This window comes from Trematomus bernacchii, unplaced genomic scaffold (genome assembly GCF_902827165.1).
Source record: "Trematomus bernacchii unplaced genomic scaffold, fTreBer1.1, whole genome shotgun sequence".
Classification (NCBI taxonomy): domain Eukaryota; kingdom Metazoa; phylum Chordata; class Actinopteri; order Perciformes; family Nototheniidae; genus Trematomus; species Trematomus bernacchii.
Window position 1 is genome coordinate 18302722 of NW_022988050.1, and position 21918 is coordinate 18324639.

Below are 21918 nucleotides of genomic sequence, written 5' to 3' on the forward strand. Positions count from 1 at the left end.
ACATCTCAATAATGTATAGAGATGCTATAAGTATTTCTAAACATTTAAAGGTATTATAAGTTTGAACATTACAGCCATCCAAATAATGCACAGTTTAATAATCATCAAGAAATTGTAAAAAGTATTTGCTCCATTTGTGTTTTCATTTGTTAAAGGTTTACAAATCATTTGATAATCATTCACAAATATCTAATATAGTAGATCAAATGTTGTGTGCAACAGTAACCATTATAATAACATCAGTGATATACATTAAACATGATTCATTATTATATTTCATACTTAGTCAAATATCAGTTAAATAAAGTTGAACTAAACTGCAATTTCTTATGAGAAAGGTTGCTATAATTTTTAGATTGACAATTATTGATATTGTAGTATGACATAAAGATTATTATTACATTGTTTAATGACCTTGCCTATGTGCATGTGGCATAGACAATGATTGGATTAAAGGATTACAAATCTTTATCTGTCATATGCACAGCCTAGTTTTAGCAATGACAGTTTAGAAAAGTCTCAGCCTCTTTGAACCATGCAACATACAATCATTTGAACATAAAAGAAAAATACTAAATAGTCCATTAGAAATAATGCTGTAAGGAAAAGATATAGGAAATAGGACAAGATAAACATAATGATAATACGATTAACAGAATGCAGTGGTAGATGTTATGCAGAATGCAGTGGTACACGTTATGTTGTTTTTAGAAAACTAGCTACTTTCCAGGTATGGATTCATAATATAGAATATAAATCAAGCAATAAGTCATTATCTACTATTATAGGTTAAGCTATCCAGGGGTATATCTAGTCATTTAAATATGCTCCACCTTTACCAAGTGCAATATTGACTTAATACATAATAATTATAATACACTATGTTAAAATCATATATGGGCAATACTGAAAAATGAGTAGTTTGACTTTTTGTACTTGAGTATATTTTGATGTCATCCCTTTTTGTGCTTTTACTCGAGTACAATTTTGAATGCAAGACTTTTACTTCTAACAAAGTACTTTTACGATGTAGTATTGTTACTCTTACTCAAGTACAAGATCTGAGTACTTCTTCCATCTCTGGCACAGTGTAAAGATAATTAGGCTTCCTAAGAGTCTGTAAATAGGTATTCATTTTTAAAACCACGCTATCGCATGCACTATGCCGTTTAAGGAAAGGGTTCCTTCCTTATTATAGAACATCTTCGGAACTGCTACATGCTGCACATCATATCCACATCCGGCTGAATTACTTTGACCTTTCCCACAATCCACCGGGGCAACAGAAGGCGCCTGTTGTAGCACATGCATGTCAACAAGGAGGAAAGGAAGACGCTCGGCTACAATTAAAAATTAATGTGTGAATATAATAACACGCTGCTTTTTAGGGACAATACGTGTGTCTTCCATTCATTAACGTAACATCCTTGACAGCAACATGGCTCCGTTCGGCTTAATGACTGCAGGTGCTAGCTGGCTGGCTAAGTCCTTCAGTGTGTTCTCCTGCACAAGCACTCTGGCAAGGTAGCTATCCTGAAGTCACTTTACTGTGTTAGATGGCATTAGCTCAAGTCGAAGCAAAGGCTAGCTAGCTTTAGCTGTCATTGTGGCTGTAAGCATGTTAAGGTCATTAAATCACTTTGGATACTTTTACTGAAATGTGTTTTGGACTTATGACTAGCATATGTTACTGGTAAATAAAAAATACTTTTATCATCTTAAGTTACTAAGTCATAACTAATATTGTTATTGATTCACACACTTTTGGATGTATTTTACAGGCATTTAGGGCCTTTGTGTGATAAAAGGAATAACAGCTAGTTAAGCAACATTCATAATATATTTATTACATCGAAAGTAAAGCACGTGTGTTTAGGTGAGGGCTAGAGGAGTTTGAACTTCTGACCCCATTGGAATCCTCTTGCAGTTTAATGCTGTCTGGTGTTTTTCTAATAGAGTATGACTCAATGCCTTTAACACAGATCACAATCAGAAACGGGTTTATTAACACATACGAGAAATTTGCCTTGGTGTATATGGTGCATACATACATGCAGTTAAAGAAGATATCATTGTAAGAAAAACCACCACAAAATAAAACTATTATAACATTAAAATAGAGAAATAATTATTCAATATAATATGACATAATACTCAATAATAAAATATGTGCAGTATTTTACAAAAAGTGGAAAGCTGTGCAGATATTAAAAGATGCAGTTTTGTAAATATTTTGCGGGTTGTGCATGACTGACAGTACTTAAATGAACAAGATATTGCTTGCATAGTTTAATTTCTTTGAGCAATTATTTAACTTAATTCAAATAAGTCTTAGAAATGTCAAGAACTAATGTAAAAAGATGTTTCATCCCTCGCTACTTCCAGAGGCCTAAGGAGACTTCTTTATGTGTCATTTACTGTAATTTAATTAAAAGTGTTTACTGTACCGTTACTCTGGACTAGTCACCATTGAAGTACCACTAAATGGCCAGATTTGTGAATGGAGTTTGGATAAGAGTTCCCTCTGTTAAAACAAATGGGTGCTACGATGTTTTCTGCATTGGATTATATTTATGTTTGTGTGTTTGGCTCATGCTGTAGGTGCTCCAGTGTCCTCTCAGCGACATACATCACTCCAGTGAAATATCTGAGCTCTCAGGCCAGCGGACCGCCAAAGAGGCCAGTAAGCGGATACCTGAGATTTCTTTTACAACAGCGGCCAGACATAACCAGACACTTCCCAGGTAAATCTGCAACACTTGCTACTTTAATAAAAAAAGGCAGCCTAAGTTATTGATTTCACAAACTAGCGGCGCTTGGCACAACAAGCGGCGCTAGGCACAACAAGCGGCGCTTGGCACAACAAGCAGTGAACAACAAGGAAGCTTCATAAAAACAAATACAAATGTTATCTCAGAGCAAACGGCTGGACTTGATCAGTCTGAGAGTCTAATGATCACATTTACAATTGTTGCCTTCAGGTATCAAGTCAACTGAAATCATGAGGAAGGGCGCCGGGCAGTGGGTAATGCTGACTCCAGAACAGAAGAAGGTATTTCACTCATTTTTTTGTTAAACAGTACAAACTGTATGCCTTTTTTTAATAGTGCTGTTGGTTAAATATTTCCCAAGGCCCATAACTTTGACCCAGTTTATCAGTTCATACCGTCCTGACTGAGCACACGCACCTGTAACCTTGGCTGCTGTGCTCTCAGTGTTTTGTATCCCTGTTCCTGCCTGTTGGCGTCAGCTGATAGAGGTGTTATCATTCTATCTTGTTATGCACAATGTTGATTATTCTCTCTGAACTAGCTAAATACATGGGTCTGGGGTAGAGTTCTTCAGAATTTACGTGGCAACTCTACTGTGAAGTCAGAACCTCTGGCTCTTGGACTTGTTTTGTGAATTCTCCGGCCGAAGCACCTAATAAACCATCAGTGTTTGACATCAAAGCTCCAGCTCTCCCCGTGTCTCCTTCCTGAGTCGGTGACTCTCACTGCATTGCTACACAGAAGTTTTCCCCCACAAGTGCCTTATCGTCTAGTTGCCAGCTTAGTCAACCTGGAAATGTTGAGTACCCCAAAGTTTTATGTTAGAAATGTATAGTAGGGGTCATCAGCACATAGAAACTGCCGGATGCTAACTTGCATATGTTTGGCAATTAGCACAATTAGTACACGTTGCGTTAATTAGCATTAATTTACTTGGTCACTTACAACATTCTCTCTCTATTTGGCTTATTGTATGTATTTATTTTCCTGACGGATATATAGTTTACTTCATCTTCATCTGCATAACTTGCACATTGGAGTGCAACATAATCTGCATTGTTCTATTCTACTATGTTGCATTGTTGGATGAGCTTGGGACTTAAGATTTTCATTGCCATTTCTACACTGTAGCTTGTGTGCATATGACATTAAAGCCTTTGAATCTAATGGCATTAAAGCCTTTATTGACAATAGTAAAATAATGGCTTGGCCACTTTAGACAATGTTGGAGTGGTTTTGGGGGTTGTTGATGATGCAGAGTCAATTTCTGACATTTTCAGGATAAAAACTTGCATTTTTTTTGTTACTAATGTCCCCATAGGCCTTAATTGTAATTAGGGTTGCTCCGAATGCCAATTTTGGGGCCGATCGCCGGAATCAGTATCGGCCGATACCGATAGAGTGGGCCTATGGGGATCTTCCATTTAAAGTGATGTTTAAAACTCAGTTAATGGGGCTCATTCACTGGCGCTTCCACAAACAACAACTAACATAATTATTACATTCAAATGAAGTACATTATTCAAGTTTACATTAACTTGGGATAATAACACGGGAGAAATGAGCGGAAGCGCTCTCTTTTCCTCTCTCCCTCTCTCTCTCTCCTGACAGCCTGTCAGTATCTCCTGCAGCTCACTGATCCAGTAATGAGTGACCCGACTGTGAAGAATAAATATATTTATAACTAGTTTAGCTTGTTCCAGAGGTAGATAAAATAGCTAAGTGTGTTAGGTCTAACTCTTACGGCACGTCCACACGGCGGCGTGCGTTGAAGCTTCAACGCTTCTGCCCATTCACTTTGAATGGGGTGACGTCACGCTTTGCCGAACTGCATTGTGGTTCCGTCGATTCGCTTTGCTTGCGTTGCTCGCTTCAAAAGTAGAGCAATGTTCTACTTTTGAAGCTTCGACGGAAGCGTCAGCCAATCAAATCATATGCCTGTACAAGCTCTAGCCAATCAAACCCTGTGCTTGTGTGTCCGGGGCGGGAGATTCATGTGATTGATTGTTGGTCGAGTTTCAGACATGCCCACCGGCAAGCTTCAACGCACGCCGCGGTGTGGACGCTGCGTTAGTGTGTGTTTTGCTCCGCTCACCGGTCCGTCACAGCGGGTGGAGCTGCAGGATTTCTGCTTCACACACGTTGCATACCGCTATTTTATTGTCATTTTCGGACACCTTAAAATACTGCCAGACTGGTGAAGCCATTTTGGCGAGCTTGTTTTGCCGCGCACAGAGAAAAGTGTCATGTATTTTACGTCATGCGATCGGCATTTTTAGAGAGCACCGATCGATCGGCAGAGAGTGAGTATTGGCCGATATCGATCGGAGCATCCCTAATTGTAATTCATGCTAGTTGGGCAAATTGCCCAAAAAATGCAAGTAATGTTAAATGAGATGTACTCAACATTTCACAACAGGATTCTATGAGATGACAACTAGAATATTATGTGCATACATTGTAGCAAATCCTCACTGTTATACTGATTGTCTTCCTCCTTGTAGCCTTTTAATGAAGCCGCTCAGCGAGCCAGGGAGCAGTTTAAGGTTGACCTCCAGCGCTACCAGGCCCTGCTGACCACAGAACAGTTCCAGCAAGAAACCCAGGCGAGGATGCAGAGGCTGACCAAGAGGAGGTCCATTATCCAAAAGAGGGTAATTATATATATATATATATATATAGTAGTTGATAGAGATCAAGGAGGGCTGGGGTTCTCTTTGTCAAGAGCTTCAAGATAACATGTTCATAGGTGACTGGCTCAGAGGTAAATGGGTGTTAATTAGGGATGCTCCGATCGATCGGCCGCCGATCAATATCGGCCGATATTCACTCTCTGCGGATCGATCGGTGCTCTCTATAAAGGTAGATATGTTTATTCTTCACTGTCGGGTCACTCATTACTGGATCAGTGAGCTGCAGGAGATACTGACAGGCTGTCAGGAGAGAGAGAGAGAGGGAGAGAGGAAAAGAGAGCGCTTCCGCTCATTTCTCCCGTGTTATTATCCCAAGTTAATGTAAACTTGAATAATGTACTTCATTTGAATGTAATAATTATGTTGGTTGTTGTTTGTGGAAGCGCCAGTGAATGAGCCCCATTAACTGAGTTTTAAACATCTCTTTAAATGGAAGATCACCATAGGCCCCGCCCACTCGATCGGATCGGCGATCGGTATCGGCCGATACTGATTCCGGCGATCAGCCCCAAAATTGGCGATCGGAGCATCCCTAGTGTTAAACAATCAGAGGGTCAGTATTACGATCCCCAGTCCCTGCTGTCAACACGGTAAAGTGTCCTAGGCCAAGACACTTAACCCCTAAGCTTAATGAAATTTAATATGATATGCTCTTTGAAACACGTCAAAGACTAGATTATTTTAAAAAATCTCGAAGTTTGACGCTGCTAACAATCTGAATATCTAACCCTATTACATCAGCTGTTGTCACACTGTTGTGTTGTGTGTGTCATATATAATATTATTGCTTTCAACTAACCTACAACAGTTATGTGAAAATGTTTGACGTAATACATTTAATTAAAGTCAACGCTTCAGCTTTTTCAGTGTACTGACTTGAACTTGTACACAAAATGCATGCCCATAGGCTGATGAACTCACACACTCTCAATATGGTGTGTGTGTGTGTGTGTGTGTGTGTGTGTGTGTGTGTGTGTGTGTGTGTGTGTGTGTGTGTGTGTGTGTGTGTGTGTGTGTGTGTGTGTGTGTGTGTGTGTGTGTGTGTGTGTGTGTGTGTGTGTGTGTGTGTGTGTGTGTGTGTGTGTGTGTGTGTGTGTGTGTGTGTGTGTGTGTGTGTGTGTGTGTGTGTGTGTGTGTGTGTGTGTGTGTGTGTGTGTGTGTGTGTGTGTGTGTGTGTGTGTGTGTGTGTGTGTGTGTGTGTGTGTGTGTGTGTTCCAGGAGTTAAACACCCTTGGGAAGCCAAAGCGCAGCCGCAACTCGCTCAACATTTTCTACTCGGAGCACTTTTTGGATGCCAGAGGGCTCGACCCAAAGGTCAGTAACGGGACAGATTGTTTTGAGATCAAATGGTATGAGATGCTTACTGCAGTAATATTGATGGATGAAGTGGTTTGCCAGTAAAAAAAAAACAACTTGCATGGACTTTCTACACATGAACCCACAAAAGTAAGATAGCTAAAGCTAGCTCCCTTACCTTTGCAGTGACCTCAGCTCAGAGACCTTGCCAGAGTGCTTGTGAAGGAATGAACTGTAATTAACATAAATATAATACGGTAAAATAATGTAGTGATGTTAAATGTATCCTCTTTCAGCTGCATCGATGTGACATGCATCATAGCTGCTGATTTACAGAGGGTTTATTTGATTGGTCAGAGACATTAGTATGGGCAGAATGGAAAAAGGGCAAAGTCTGACCAATCCATTCAAATGTTCTCTCAAAGACATGTTTAGACCTTCTTCCATGGAAAAGATTCAAACTCAATGTTATGTTGTAATAACACATTAAAGGTGGGGTAGGTAAGTTTGAGAAACCGGCTCGAGATCGCTAGAATTTGAAAGTACACAACCGGAGAAAATCTGCCACTTCCTTATAGAGCCCCTCCTCCAACACACAGGAACGCGCACATGACCAATGAGGGCACGAGATAAGTTTGTGCACAGATGGAAGGCTGACAGGCAGGTAGGCCATCCAGTTATTTTAGCCGGGCCGGCTAAAATGATTGGTCGTGCTTTTTACAGTATTACGGCTTCCACAGATGACATTTTTTTATGGATTTTTTGTCAAAGCACTTAAGATATTTATTGCTATCGGGATGTTAAGAGCATTCCATGGAATATAACAAAAAGTGTATCTCGAGCCGGTTTCTCAAACTTACCTACCCTACCTTTAACTATATAACTAATTCATTTTCTCAAACTCTACCAAGTTTCAGGATTGTCTCGCCCTGCCTCAAACAAACTTGACCAATACAATCCAACTGAATTATAATTGCACCATATTGTACTTTATTTACCATGTTTTACATTCTAGAACAAAACAGGTGCAACATATCTATAACATTCATTTGATTGACATGAGGGCTCTACCTATAAAATGGAGAATTGAGGAGTCATAGTGCCACCTAGTGGTGAAAAACAATATATAACACATTTTTGATAGGAAGAAATGTCTTGTTCCCTCACACTGAAGAACTTCCACACTGACAACATCATCCGTGCTTCATAAAACCAGCACATGCATTAGTGTGCATTTTATTATCAAAAAGGAAATTGGATAAATTAGACTTAGACCAGTGTGTCTCTAGTTTGACATGTAAAAACGGTTAGGATTCAGTGCTTATTATTGTTAATACACAGAGACAATTACAAAGCGGTTTCTTTGTTTTCATAATACCAGTCATTAATGTGCCACTTTTGTTCCTTCAGGACAAGATGAAGTCACTGATGCAGGACTGGAAGAATATTTCACTTCATCAGAAACAGGTTGGTTGCACAATCATTACGTATCCTTTATTCTTACAGTTACAGAGTGGTGCCGGTATGAGTAGGGACGGCCCTGACCAATTTGCTGCCCTAGGCAAGATTTTAGCTGGCGTATGAGTCCTGAAACTATAAATTAGTTGGCATATTACCACTTCCTGTTCTCTCGTTTAGAAGTCAGTGTTTTTTTAAATGTGGCCTTGGTAAGGAGCCTGAAATAAGGTCTGTAGGTGACACAAACATAAGGGATTTTCACGTTTTGTTTTCCAAAAACGGGACAATGCCATTGCTGTTTGTCAAGGGAGCCCTTTCTATGCTAACGGCCAGATCGCTCTACAAAAATACTTCATCACTGCACCACTCTATAAGGCATCAATGCTGCTGCAAATGTGAAACAAGAATTGACCTGTTGCTCAGTATTTATATCTCCTTTGTTTGCTCCTCATCTCAGATCTATACACAGCTGGCCGAGGACGACAAGATCCGCTATAAGAATGAGATGAGGTTGTGGGAGGAGCACATGGTGGAGATTGGACGACCAGACCTGGTCCGAGAGAATATCCTGCCTACCAAGAGGAAACCTGCAGCTAAAGCTCAAACAATCAAGAAGGGAACAAAGAAGGTTATAGATACAGTGAAGAAGGCCACTGCAAGCAAAACTGTCAGGAGTAAATGAACACATCAGTGTGTTCATGTACCAAGTGTTCATGACATGCTCTGCTTGGTTTTTGACAACGTTCCCAATTGTCATGAATGCTCCTTAGGTTCAACAGGGCAACGCTTTTACATAATTCAGACGGATCAACATCATTTCACAGCACCCATTATCACCTGTGCTTAGTGAAATGTAACAATTTAAACCCGGAAAGCAGGATTATAACAAGCACAATGTGACCCTAATACTCACCCTGACTTATTGGTTTGTTAAATCCATTCGATTGATAAAGTGCGATGGTTCCTGGCTAAGAAAGTGATGAAATATAATGATTTCATAAGCTTAGACATTTAAATCAAGTTATTAAAGGAGTTTCAGATAAGGTTTCTACATTTCTGTCTGCAGTGTGTAAAAGGTTTCATAGCCCTGAGTGTTACCACAATATACTTGAGCGAATATAAAGGTTACTGTTGCAGTCCCAAAGCAAACACTTTTTTTTAAATATTTTTGGTATTTCATAAAGAGTATTGATGCAAAGTAAACGTCTGATGTTATTTTGTACTTGCCAACAAATCCATGAAATGTCCAAAATCAATACCTACAGTACCTGTCTGGCTCTCAGGCTTAGAGCACCATACAATTGTTTGTTTAATTAAAAGACAAAAATATATATATTCACAGACACTGCTTCCCCTAAAGATGAACCAACCTCACTGAAGTATGTATCTCATCGCTCTTGTCGATGTAGTGTCACCTTTTACAGTCGCAACCTCAAACTGAAATACTGTTAACTTTCATTTATGCCATAAACATTGACAGTTGACTGACATTTTGGTTTTCAAAAATATACTTTTTTTTTGTTTAGCTTTGTATGAGATGCTTTTTTGTTTTACTGCTGTAAAAAAGCTGTTGTGGTTAATAATAAAATGTGCTTTTTCCTACTGCGCCTTCATCCAAATGATTGTTTTGTTAATATAAATGCTCAAACACCCTTCATCTCTGGTATGTTTCAAAAGAGCCTTCCTTTATGCTTAAGCAAACTGCCTCAGTGAGACTATGCACGTGTTTACGCTAGCAAAGCTACAGTCAAAGCTGAAGTACAAAAGCATCCATGTAGACTTAATTTTCTCATAGGAGTCAAAGCCCCATTAAATGTGTCTGCTCAGGCTTGTTGGTTCAGAATGGCCGAAACACTCAGTTTGTGTTTCAAAGAGGGGCCCATGTTTTGGTCCCCTCTGGTCATCAGTACTGTAACTACGGATGAATGTGGCACGTGTTAAAACAACCTTCCCAATTTAGTTTAGTTATACATTTTTATAATCAAGAAGTTTCAGCCAAAGTCAAATCCATTAGACGTGTGTATAGATTTTCAATTACCTCGCCAACCCAGCAAAATGTGTAAAATACAGAGCAAAAACACAGCAGATTCTGTTCTGTGGGGTCTTTAAAGTCCCATTTTTTCTGATGGCCATCACAATACGATCTTCAATGAAATTAAATTACCTTGAATCATTGATCTGCATCAGTTCTAAAAATAATGGAATAAGCTATTTACTGCTTTGTAGCATCACATACCACACAATTTAGCTTCAAGCAAACTGTTAATTAACAATGTTTTAAACAATTGATTGACATTTTTCTAAATGTTCTGAAAGGGCCCAGTTTTTTTTTTACTGTGCCAATTTAAAACACTGAAGGCCATCAACATCTGGATTTGCAGCTGCTTTGAAGATTCTCCATGAAGCTTCGAGGTGAACGTGTTTTCAAGTTTAACAAAAACACACAACGTGAATCTTACAATAATACTGCAGTTAGCAAAATACTACACAACAGTTGTTTTTTATTTAACCAGGAAGTCCCTTAACATTCAAATCTAATTTCTTCAAGAGATAATTACAGGTTTACAAAAATAGAATATACAAAGCATGTTAAAACAGACAATTAAAAATAGAGGAAGTAACAGATTAACAGCAGATCAGAATACAAAATGTATAGTAGGCGCCATCTAGTGGAGAGAAAATGTAACTGCAATAAGTGCATCTACTGGATCAACTATCATCCACACTGTCAGACTGATACACTGAAGCATGGGAAAGTTCTGTTATGAAAGCATCTGTAAATTCAAATTACAGTCACTCAGTGTTGGACTACAGTCTGGAAGCTTCCGCCATATGATAACAACATGGTGTCACTATCATTCTGAGTGCTCTGCTGGTGCATGTACAACTGATAGAGTGAGAGAAGTCATAAGTTAACAGGTATTCAGTGCTCAGGTAACATCTACAATTGAGTCCTTGTAGATCAGTGGGGAGGGTTCTAATACCATGATTTTAAAGCATCTTTCCAAAAACTGGCAGTGTCTTCACATCAGAGGTAAAAACTGTTTATGAGTTTGTTTTTCTATCACACGATATTCAAAATGTGCTAGGCTCAATTCTAGCATACAAATGATGCAGGTTGCCGTTGATAGCCTGCATAGCTGCCTTAACCTCAAACCAGAGGTATGAAGAATATATTAGACTCCAGGTCACTTCCTTCACAGTGGTGTGTGGGTGTGGTCCCACAACATCCGATCAGCCATCGTACACAGTTCTCACACAGTGTCAAAGAGTCAGTGACCTCGAGATGCCTTCAGGGTCCTTGTGGCTGCTGTGGTGAAGCTTCTCTCAGTAACGCCTGGAAGTCAGGAGATAATACCAGTTTGTGGCGGACGTTTCCCAACACCATCATGTCTCCAGTTCGACCGTCAGACAGACGCACAGACACCAGTTGCTGAGTAGAAAGGAGAGAAAGCTTCCACATTAATATGGATTTGTTTCACTTTATTAGCAGATATATTCTGGTGTTGCAAATGTTTAAGTTCAGTTAACTGCACGTATATGGGTGTATATGGTGAACTGAACAATCTAAAATACAAAGAGAGAAACCTGTCTTGCACCCCTGAATTAAGTCGTAAAAAATGAAAAGTCACCACCCAGTACCTGCAGGAAGGAGAAAGCAGCTCCCTCAGAGACGTCCATCACAACCTGACCCATCTTCAGCTCCACCTTTCCGGACTTCCTGATCTGCAGTTTACCCAGAAATCCTTCTGGCAGCTGGGACAGCATGGGACAGCCCTCCTTCAGCGGCACCTGCTGAGGACAGGCACAGACTGTTAATAACTGGCTGCAAAAAGCATTTTTGGGTTTAAATGACCAACGGCTGCCAATTCCAATTATCTGTAAATCGCATTTTAATATCTTTAAAAAATGTAATTATGTTTTTTTAATTTGTTGAGGTGTGTTTTTATCAGAATCAGAATCAGAATCAGAATCAGAAACAGAAACAGGTTTATTGCCAGGTAGGTTCGCACATACTAGGAATTTGACTTGATGTCATGGTGCATACATAAAATATAAAAAACTAGAAATCTAATATAAAACACAAAATCTTTTACACCGTAATAAAATACAGTTAAATAGCAATAAAATAAAAATTAAATAAAGCAGTAATTTACATGGAAATAGAATGCTATGAATGAATATTTGCATATAAACTAAGAAATGTGAAATCAGAATATGTGCAGAAAGGAGTATGACATTGTGTGCATTAATGTAATGCATATAGTCTATGATGTGGCAGAGGTAAAGTGTCTGTGGGGGGTCCGGGCCTTGTTTAAGAGGCCGGTAGCGGAGGGGAAGAAACTGTTCAGGTGGCGAGAGGTTCTGGTCCCGATGGAGCGCAGCCTCCTGCCAGAGGGGAGGGGGGTGAACAGTTTGTGTCCAGGGTGGGAGGGGTCGGCCACTATCTTCCCTGCCCGCCTCAGGGTCCTGGAGGCATGCAGGTCGTGGAGGGATGGCAGATTGCAGCCGATCACCTTCTCTGCAGAGCGGATGACACGCTGCAGCCTGCCCTTATCCTTGGCTGTGGCTGCGGCGTACCAGATGGTGATGGAGGAGGTGAGGATGGACTCCATGATGGAGGTGTAGAAGTTCACCATCATCGTCTTTGGCAGGTTGAATTTCTTCAGCTGCCTCAGGAAGAACATCCTCTGCTGGGCTTTTTTAGTGAGGGAGCCGATGTTCTGCTCCCATTTGAGGTCCTGGGCGATGATGGTGCCCAGGAAGCGGAAAGACTCCACAGCAGTTACTGGGGAGTCACACAGAGTGATGGGGAGTCACACAGAGTGATGGGGGCGGGTGGGGCTGCGCTCTTCCTAAAGTCCACGACCATCTCCACTGTCTTGAGAGCGTTGAGCTCCAGGTGGTTGTCCCTGCACCAGGTCACCAGATGGTCCATCTCCCACCTGTAGGCAGAGCCCCCCCCCCCACCAGAGATGAGTCCGATGAGCGTGGTGTCGTCTGCAAACTTCAGGAGCTTGACAGACTGGTGACTGGAGGTGCAGCTGTTGGTGTACAGGGAGAAGAGCAGAGGGGAAAGAACGCAGCCTTGAGGGGAACCAGTGCTGATGGTCCGGGTGTCAGAGATGTGTTTCCCCAGCCTCACGTGCTGCTTCCTGTCAGACAGGAAGTCTGTGATCCACCTGCAGGTGGAGTCGGGCACGTGCAGCTGGGAGAGCTTGTCCTGCAGCAGAGCCGGGATGATGGTGTTGAAGGCGGAGCTGAAGTCCACAAACAGGATCCTGGCGTAGTAGTTTCCTGGTGTGTCCAGGTGCCGGAGGAGGAAGTGAAGGGCCATGTTGACAGCGTCGTCCACAGACCTGTTGGCTCTGTAGGCGAACTGCAGGGGGTCCAGGAGGGGGTCTGATGGATTTCAGGTGGGACAGGACAAGGCGGTCAAAGGACTTCATAACCACAGAGGTCAGGGCGACGGGTCTGTAGTCATTTAGTCCTGTGATCCTTGCTTTCTTGGGAACCGGGATGATTGTTGAGGTTTTGAAGCATGCTGGGACGTGGCATGTCTCCAGTGAGGTGTTAAAAGATGTCAGTAAACACAGGAGACAGCTGATCAGCACAGAGATTCAGGGTGGAGGGGGAGACATTGTCAGCCCCAGCCGCTTTTCTGGTATTGAGTTTTCTGAAAAGTCTGTTTACATCCCTTTCATTGATTGAGAGAGAGTCTGATGTGTCGGGGGAGGTCAGTGGTGTAGGAGAGTAGGACACTGAAGGGGAGGGGGATGTGGAGGTGTGAGACTCAGGCTGGTGCCCCACGGGAACGCATACGGCAAAACGCATAGGATTAACGCAATCGCAAAAAAGCTTCCGTCCACACGCAATATACACCGGATAGTGTCTGTTCACACGAGACAGCTCCGTTTAGCTCCAACCACTGGAAAAAGCTGCAGTACATATGCCGAGCCTGTACGTGGCGCTGTAACTTCCTCCACAAAAGCAGCGAAGAAGAATGGTCGTCATGGTTGCGCTTCTGTTTATTCTCCTTGGTGGGGGCCGAGGGAACCGGGCAGAGTTTTTCGCCGGTCAGCGTGTGTTAAAGTTTAAATCTTCCGGACAAAATTATAAAAGTGCCGGTCAAAGGTCTTCTTTGTTATTTATTGAGCTTTAAAACAAATGAATAACGACTATATATAATGATATATAATAATAAAATACACGGAGCCTGGCATCTCTTTTCCCTCTCTTCTGACAGCGTCAGTGTCTGTCTCATGCAGCAGCTGATCCAGTAATGAGTGACCCGACAGTAAAAATAAACATATTTATAACTAGTTTGAGAGGTCATTAAAATAGCTAAGGGTGATGATCTGACTTGAAGTGTGTGTTTTCCTCCCGCTGCATCACAGTGGGAGGAGCTGCGTGTCTCCGTCCTGTCAGATTAGACTTCACTCGCGTTTATGTCCATATCGAGATAAAGATAAATAATCTGAATTCAGTGTGCAGTGTACTTTTGCGGGGGTGAGCAGCAGAGGCGGGGAGAGGCGGGGCTATTGCATCATCATTATCACAAAATGATCGTATAGAGGCGATCACACGGAGCCGTTGGACCCCCCAGAGCGCTCCGTTCCCAGATCTATCCACCTTTGGACCCGTTATCGTTTGCGGGGTCCGTTTCTATCGTTTCGTTACGGCCTCGTGTAGCAAAAAGGGCTATACGCAAGAGAAATATGCGGATACAACCCGTTTTCGTCCTCGTGGGGCACCAGCCTAAGACAGATCACAAACTACAAGCCAAAAGCCTCCCTCTCCATGAACGACCGACGCCTTGCAAACGATCTGAATCAGTTCTACTGCAGATTTGAAGACAGAGAGTTCAGTCCTGACACCATCCCCCATGACACCTCTCAACAGCTTGAGGCTGGTGCCCCACGGGAACAAAAACGGGTTGTATCCGCATATTTCTCTTGCGTATAGTCCTTTTTGCCACACGAAAGGCGGCGCACCAGTGTCCCGGCCCTTTCCCCTCTCCTGTGGCGTTTGAGTGCTTGAATGCAGGTGAGGGAACCTTTTACGAGAATGTCCAGTAATTCCACGGAAGAACAGAGAAAAGTGGGAAAGTAATCCGCTAGAGTTGTTTCTCTAATGTTTAGGAGCTCTTCCCTAGTGAAAGAGTTCGGTGTACAGTATGTAAACACTGAATTAACGCACAAAACAAAGCGCACCGTAACATCGAAGCAGCCATCCGCGGCGCCATCCCAAAAGTTTCCAAAAATGTTCAATCCAAAGGGAAATGTTAACTTTAATCAAGGTAACAGTAATTTCCCTTTGAGTATGCTGTCATAAATTTACTTTTTATCCAGTTTTAAGCTACATTCTTTTTAGATCTTGGTCTTTTTTACCACTATACAGACCGGATAAGGTTTTTAAATTGGATATCTAGATTTTAAGCTATCAGAGAAACCCTAGTGGTTAGCTTGTAGCCGTTCAGCCGTATGTCCACTGGTGAACACTGTCTTATAACACAGCACTGCTTCATTCTGACTCACCTGTGCTTGCAGCTGTGCTGGCCTCTTGTCTGCAAGCTTGCCTTCCTTCTTTGCAGGTTTCTCTGCTGCAGGTGCTGGAGGGGGGTCCACTTTCTGTGCAGCTCTGCCCGGCATGCTGTCAGGAAGCTGCATGAAGAAGAGCTCCTCTCTGTCCGACAGGCTGAGCTGCTGCAGCAGCTCTCCCACAGACGGCTGCTCTGCTCTGGGCAGCTCTGTTCTGATTCCGGCTCTACAGGATGGAGCTCTGAACACACGAGGCTTCTCTGGACCTGCCAACAGGACAAACACTTCACCACCAGAATGGACTGAAATAATTCTGCATTTTTTTTATACTGAGAGTAGCTGCTAGAAAAGCAGATTCAGTGACTAAACAAGACGTAATGAGACTACTAAACATCAGACAGTAGCAGTACTTTAGTCAGAGGAGGTTTTCTCACATGTGCTGGACGTCCGTGTCTTTGAGAAACTGCTGGGCTGACACAGAGGCAGCTGGATGGGTGTCAGCTTTTCATCGTTCCTCAGACCTGGATCATCTATGAACTGAGGGTAAAAATATAACACAAGTAATGACCAAAATGATTAGTGATATTATATTACTATTGATATCAGTATCAATTACAACTTACTGACTCACCAGTCATTATAAACGAATGCTACGCAGATAAACATTTGGAAAACATCAGAACTTTCTTTGTCTGCTGGCAAACCGCCACATTAAACTCACTAAAAACACACTTTTACTGTCTTCCAGGTTTAGACGGAAAAATGATGGTGTCAGTTTTGTCACAGTGAATCAGAGTTTACTTCCTAATTGTGAATAAGACTATTTGAAATAAGCTATGCTTTGTCACTCCAAGGACTAAGGAAAAGCATGGCAGCCCTAATTTAGTTTATGATTTGATCTAAAAGTCATTATTTGTATATTAACAGTTGATCAAATAACTGTCTCTAAAGTGAAAGGCGTCTGTCCGTCAGAGCCAGATATTTTTCTCAGGAGTTGGTGGAGAACCAACCAGAGATACAAGAGGAGTAAATATTGGATTTACAAAGATCAGCTGAACAAAACCACTACCAATACATTCTAATGTTGTTCTGTGCATGCTGTATGTAGGCATCAGAGTAATAATAAAATACCAACAACAACCTCATGAGGTGACACTATGTCAAATATTAGGTTTTAGAAAGGTCCACAATGTGTCTGTTTAAAAGCTTTAACCTGTTAAGCCCTGAGCCTGTTTTTCAGGTCTCAGGCTCGAAAATGACATTCCCAGAACAAATGACCATATCTTCCCTTCTAAAAGGGGAAAATTAATCATCTTTATTCTCAAAGTAATGATAAACCTGTGAGTTGGATGTAGAAAAGTCAGAATCAATATAGATGTTTTTTATTTTAAAGAAAATTCAGATTTTACATAGTAAAAAACTGTAAATTATAGTGTCCGTCCAAAAATTATTTTTTACTTATAGTGAAAACTACCCTTGGATGATGGGTTAGTAGACTAAAAGCTTTAGGAATCCAAAGTACAACATATAATAAGTACCCTGTATCAAGATTGATGCAAAACAAGTGAAATTTGACCTTTTTAGAGAGATTTAGCCAAAAAAACCCACTTCTGGGGTCATTTGGGTGGATTTGACCTATCTCTGGTCCTATCCCCCCTTTTGATGAATGAAATCTCTTTATAACCGCTAGAGCCAATGGAATCGAGGGAAAGTTATATACACACCAAAACGTTAACAAATAAGGAGTGAGAGTGACGCGTTACCAAAACCGGAAGCTGCATACACTCTGGTGGCTACCATTAGCAGCTAACTTTTCCGCTCCGATTTTTACATAAAAAATGGAATTATGGATTATAAATAATTTTTTCAAAGGCACAGGTACATTATCAACCTATGGATCAACAGTTGTAGCATTTTTTTTTCTTCGTTTTAATGCCATTGAACACGTCTTTTGACCTAATTGACAGCTACGGTGAGACGATCTGCCGTAAAAGCTCCGTAAAGGTACGTGTTGTGATGTCTGTGTTTGCTTCCCCTGTCGCAAGTTGGGATCGCTCAGTGATGATACTATACCTAAATAATCAGTGGAGTCTCAGCTTTAATCGGCTATATTGTATGTGCAGTATAGTACGATAAGTAATAAGGGTATCTTTATCTTGAATTGTGTGCCGCAGTGCGTTAGAATCTTTTCGCTCAGGGGTCATTTAGACGCTTCTTATGAGACTTGTGTTTTGTTTTGGTAAAAATGGTTCATATCTTCAGTTAGCTGAGATTCTTCCCGTTAATCTGGTGCTACACATTAATAGTTTCATAAATGTTAAGAAGCCCTGAGACATTATCTCGAAAAAAAAACGGTGGGAGGGGTCCAATGGGGGGACCGCCGTGCTTAAGAGGTTAATGTGCAGTTTTTCCAGAGAAATAGAGGCAGCGTATCACCTCTGCAACTGGCTCCATACAATAATAATGTAGTCACCAGTTATCAACAAAAAATAGACTAATCTATCTGCTCAACAAAGAAAGTAACTTTTACTCTACGACTCCAAAAAGAGAATAATTATTGGGAAAAATAGGATTGTTACAAATGTGTAGGACCTTAACAATGCCTTTGTATATTTACATTTAAATTTGGTGTAAATACTTGTCTTCTTAAAAATACTTATTTTTGTTATCTTTATATTTTTTACCTACTATTGCAACTTATTTTATTAGATTGTTTATGTTTTCACCACCAGACACCAAAGCAAATTCCTTGTTTGTGTAAACGTACCTGATTCTGATTATTTTTATGTCTGACCTCATTTATATGCATTGTGAACTGAACCTATGCTTTTATTATACATGTTTTATTTCACTGATTGTGCTGTATTGTCCTAGTCTTCATCGCTGTTAAAAAATAAATGTTAAGAAGTTAAAAAAGCATATTAACTACTAACAGCAGCGCAAGAATAAATACAATACCACTCAAAATAACCCAACCAATTTATGATCTTCAGTGGGCCTGTCACGTAACTAATTTGCGTGTTTACTGTGGCACAAACTGGAAAAATTGTGAATCTATCCCTTAAGGTGGAAAGTACTCACATCGTCCCTTTGTAGTTTACTGAGTATCTCATCTTCATCCTCCTCTGACTCCTTCCTCTCCTTCTTCACCAGTTTACAGGCAGGAGATGTGGTGGAGGCGTGCAGGTCTGTAGCACCACGCCAGCCTGAACACAGAGGCGTGATGATGATGAGAGAGGAAGTGCGACTGTAACCAACCTGTAGTGTGCATGCTTAAAGTGGACCTATCATGCTATATTATAATAATATAGTGTAGGACCATACCTATATAAGGCATATTTATACTTTTTTTTTTCAAAATACCAAACAGATCATGCATTTTAGCCATGCCTCATTTCGCTCAATTTGCACTTTTTTACCCCTGTTTTTGCAAGGGCTGATGTGAGATGTGAGAACAGCACCACCTACAGGCCTGGCATATGTACTACAGCGTCTCCAGCGCTTTCGAACGGCAATGGCCGTGGCTGTCTCCTAATGATTGGTGGAGTTGGCCCAATAGCCGTAGCGCCACCGTCCTGACGTCAGGACAGTGTTCAAATCTGGATCAGTTTTTATCAGATCCGTTGCAGCCCCTTTTTTAGAGATTTGGGTATGGAGGAAAATAGAGAGGGTTGTGCTTTCTGACACTTGGTGTCCTGGAACACCGGGGACACATATTCATGTATAAAAGACGTACAAAAGTGCATTTTGCATGATAGGTCCCCTTTAAGTTCCAATGAAAATAAAAAGGATATTAAAAACAAAAATGAAGAATATGTGCACCTGTTTTGCGTACGGTGTCGGCAGGACCCTGCTCGAAGATGGAGTGAGACTGGATGGTCTGCGGCCTCTCTCTCCTCCTCCCCCTGCTCTCCCTCTTCCTCTCATCCCTCTCTCTCTTCTTCTCTTTTTTAGGAGCCGCTCTGATCTCTTCCTTTAACCTGGGGTAGATTCAGACATGACCATAGGCATCATTTATACTGAGGACACTGGGGAAATGTCCCCACCATTTTGCATTAGGTAATTTGATAAAGTAATCTGAAAACAGCGTGCTCAAAGAATTGTACACTTTGAGAAGTGATGTACACTTTTATTTGCACAAGAGAACATGTACAATCTCAAGGACTGTTCACACTTTTTGGGTGTATGTCTGCTAACCTAAGTGGTGCAATTTGGACCAGTGACAGGTTTAATATAAATAAGAATTGAATAGAGAATAGCTTTGCAGCAGTGTAGGCATATGTATGTATTTATATATCAGAAATATGCTTACAATACTTTTTTTACATTATGTATGTATTATTTGTGGGGGGTGCTCAATGCAGTAGTATGTTTTTTTTATCTCAAAAAAGTGTCCCCACTACTTTTTCTAACAAAGTGAAGCCTGTGGACCTAACATTTATAATCATTATACACTACAAACTAACAGCAAAAAATTATAAATACTGGTAAACTTATATTACTAAACAGGACACTGAAATGATATTGTTAACGCCACTCACTCATCTTTGTTTTTCCTCACAGCGTGGACATTTGGCTCAAAGGATTTCTGAAGAAGAGCACAATGAGGAAAGAAAAATATTGTTAATACCACATATCTCTTTATTGGGATTCAAACATGCACTTGCAATTAGCCTCTACAGTAAAATAAGAGTCTGAGCCCCCCACTACCTGTAACTTGAGGATATGTGTTCTATCAAAAAGCACAATGTTTTTCTTTCAAATTGTAGTGGAGTAGTATGAATTATTCTGAGATGGAAATACTCAAATCAAATATATACATCTCAAATTTGTATTTAAGTACACCTACTTGAGTATATGTACTTTCAAAAACTGAGTATATGCAGTAGCCTAGCCTCTATTGCAGTGAAGAGTATATGAGACTACCTTAAGTTACTTACCTCATTTAGTTTAAGACATTTGTTATTTAATTTGACTCTCTAACATTTGCTGATTTTTTAAGATAACATTGTTTGGCGCCTAGTCTGTCTAATACTGAAACAAATCCTATAGGCATTTAATTAAGGCATAGGCCTATATAAGACCAACAATGAAACACATGACCACATGTTTCAAAAAGGTGTATCATTAATTACCTTTGGTTTCTTAAAGACTCCCCCCAGTGTCAAGTCCCTGGTTTTGAGCGAGGTCAGTCTTGCAGGGGGGGCGGGGGAGGACAGACTCCTTACCCGGCCTAGTAGTCCTCTGCCCGGGGGGAAACTCAGCCCTGCCCCGCTGCTGAGGCCGGAGCAGCCGGGAACACTGGCTGTGTCCTCGGAGTCGGTCATTCTGTGTGTCTGGACCTCCTTTTAATATTCTATTGTTTTAATGCCTGTTAGTGAGGCGTGTCCCATAACAAAACACCCTGTTTTATTGTAAACATAATCATTAACGTTACATATTGTGCTTTTATTCTGGAATGAATCCGTCTATGAGTTTAATGTATTTATGTGTAACTATGACTTTCACAGAAACAGTTCAATAACACTCGCTGTTAAACTAAGCCTGGTCCATGGTACAGACAACTTAGCAACCTCCATTTTGTTTGCAATAGCGATATCAAAACAGAGTGCATAGACATGTAAAACTACACTCTCAATGACAAAAACGTTTCAATTTAGCAAACCGGAACACGAAATGTTATGAGCAGACTCGTTATTTTCGGTAGCCTTGCACTGCACGGTATATCCTTCCTGTCGGCTACATACAAATAAAGACTTCTTCACATCGTCTTGGTAGTTAACCCAGCGGAATATCCTGTCGGTGGTTGGAGAATATCATAAAAGACTGAGTAAAACTACAGAAAATACTAAAGCAGTTAGTAAAACTGGTTTCGTTTTGCTGCCTGTTTTTCTAGTTTAAATGGATAGTGGCTATTTTCCTTCCGTAGCCAACTGCGTTGCCATTGTTTTTCTTATACTGTACTACACAGACTGAACCACAAGATGGAGCTGTTTGTCTCCTGTGGGAGATGTGTTCCATGACAAGGTGGTCAAATCAAAAATAATATTACAAGTTACCAGTGGTGGTGAAAGTACTCATATTTTTTACCTACCCTACTACCTAAAGTAGAAATACTTAATTTTAAAACTGCTCCGTTACAATCCATTTAAACGACAA

General features: G+C 40.9%; 2 protein-coding genes across 3 annotated transcripts; one reads left to right on the forward strand and one right to left on the reverse strand.

Moving 5' to 3' along the window:
* Positions 1-1270: 1270 nt before the first annotated feature.
* tfam (transcription factor A, mitochondrial) lies at positions 1271-9823 on the forward strand. The gene is made up of 7 exons (XM_034120043.1): positions 1271-1524; positions 2602-2744; positions 2982-3052; positions 5276-5425; positions 6683-6778; positions 8171-8227; positions 8676-9823. Exons 1-7 carry the CDS (start codon positions 1439-1441, stop codon positions 8898-8900), a joined length of 828 nt encoding a protein of 275 aa, XP_033975934.1. The 5' UTR covers positions 1271-1438; the 3' UTR covers positions 8901-9823.
* An 844-nt stretch (positions 9824-10667) lies between these two features.
* Positions 10668-21708, reverse strand: zgc:171971 (uncharacterized protein LOC569690 homolog). Of its 2 annotated transcripts, none has more exons than XM_034120014.1 (8): positions 20895-21708; positions 20301-20347; positions 19582-19739; positions 18841-18965; positions 16194-16296; positions 15757-16025; positions 11861-12010; positions 10668-11651 (listed from the first exon to the last, which is right to left on the reverse strand). In XM_034120014.1, exons 1-8 carry the CDS (start codon positions 21084-21086, stop codon positions 11511-11513), a joined length of 1185 nt encoding a protein of 394 aa, XP_033975905.1. In that variant the 5' UTR covers positions 21087-21708; the 3' UTR covers positions 10668-11510. The 2 variants fall into 2 exon arrangements, with proteins under 2 accessions (XP_033975905.1, XP_033975904.1); XM_034120013.1 differs by having other exon boundaries at positions 11861-12013.
* Positions 21709-21918: the final 210 nt, after the last annotated feature.

Excerpts from the sequence above, each read along its gene's own strand:
- tfam (XM_034120043.1), top strand. The coding sequence starts at position 1,439 with ATGGCTCCGTTCGGCTTAATGACTGCAGGTGCTAGCTGGCTGGCTAAG. Across the intron at positions 3,053-5,275 it reads TGACTCCAGAACAGAAGAAG|CCTTTTAATGAAGCCGCTCA; the intron begins GTATTTCACTCA and ends TCCTCCTTGTAG. Across the intron at positions 6,779-8,170 it reads CCAGAGGGCTCGACCCAAAG|GACAAGATGAAGTCACTGAT; the intron begins GTCAGTAACGGG and ends TTGTTCCTTCAG.
- zgc:171971 (XM_034120013.1), bottom strand. The coding sequence starts at position 21,086 with ATGACCGACTCCGAGGACACAGCCAGTGTTCCCGGCTGCTCCGGCCTC. Across the intron at positions 18,966-19,581 it reads CGACACCGTACGCAAAACAG|GCTGGCGTGGTGCTACAGAC; the intron begins GTGCACATATTC and ends CTCTGTGTTCAG. Across the intron at positions 12,014-15,756 it reads CAGCACAGCTGCAAGCACAG|CAGGTGCCGCTGAAGGAGGG; the intron begins GTGAGTCAGAAT and ends GCCTGTCCTCAG.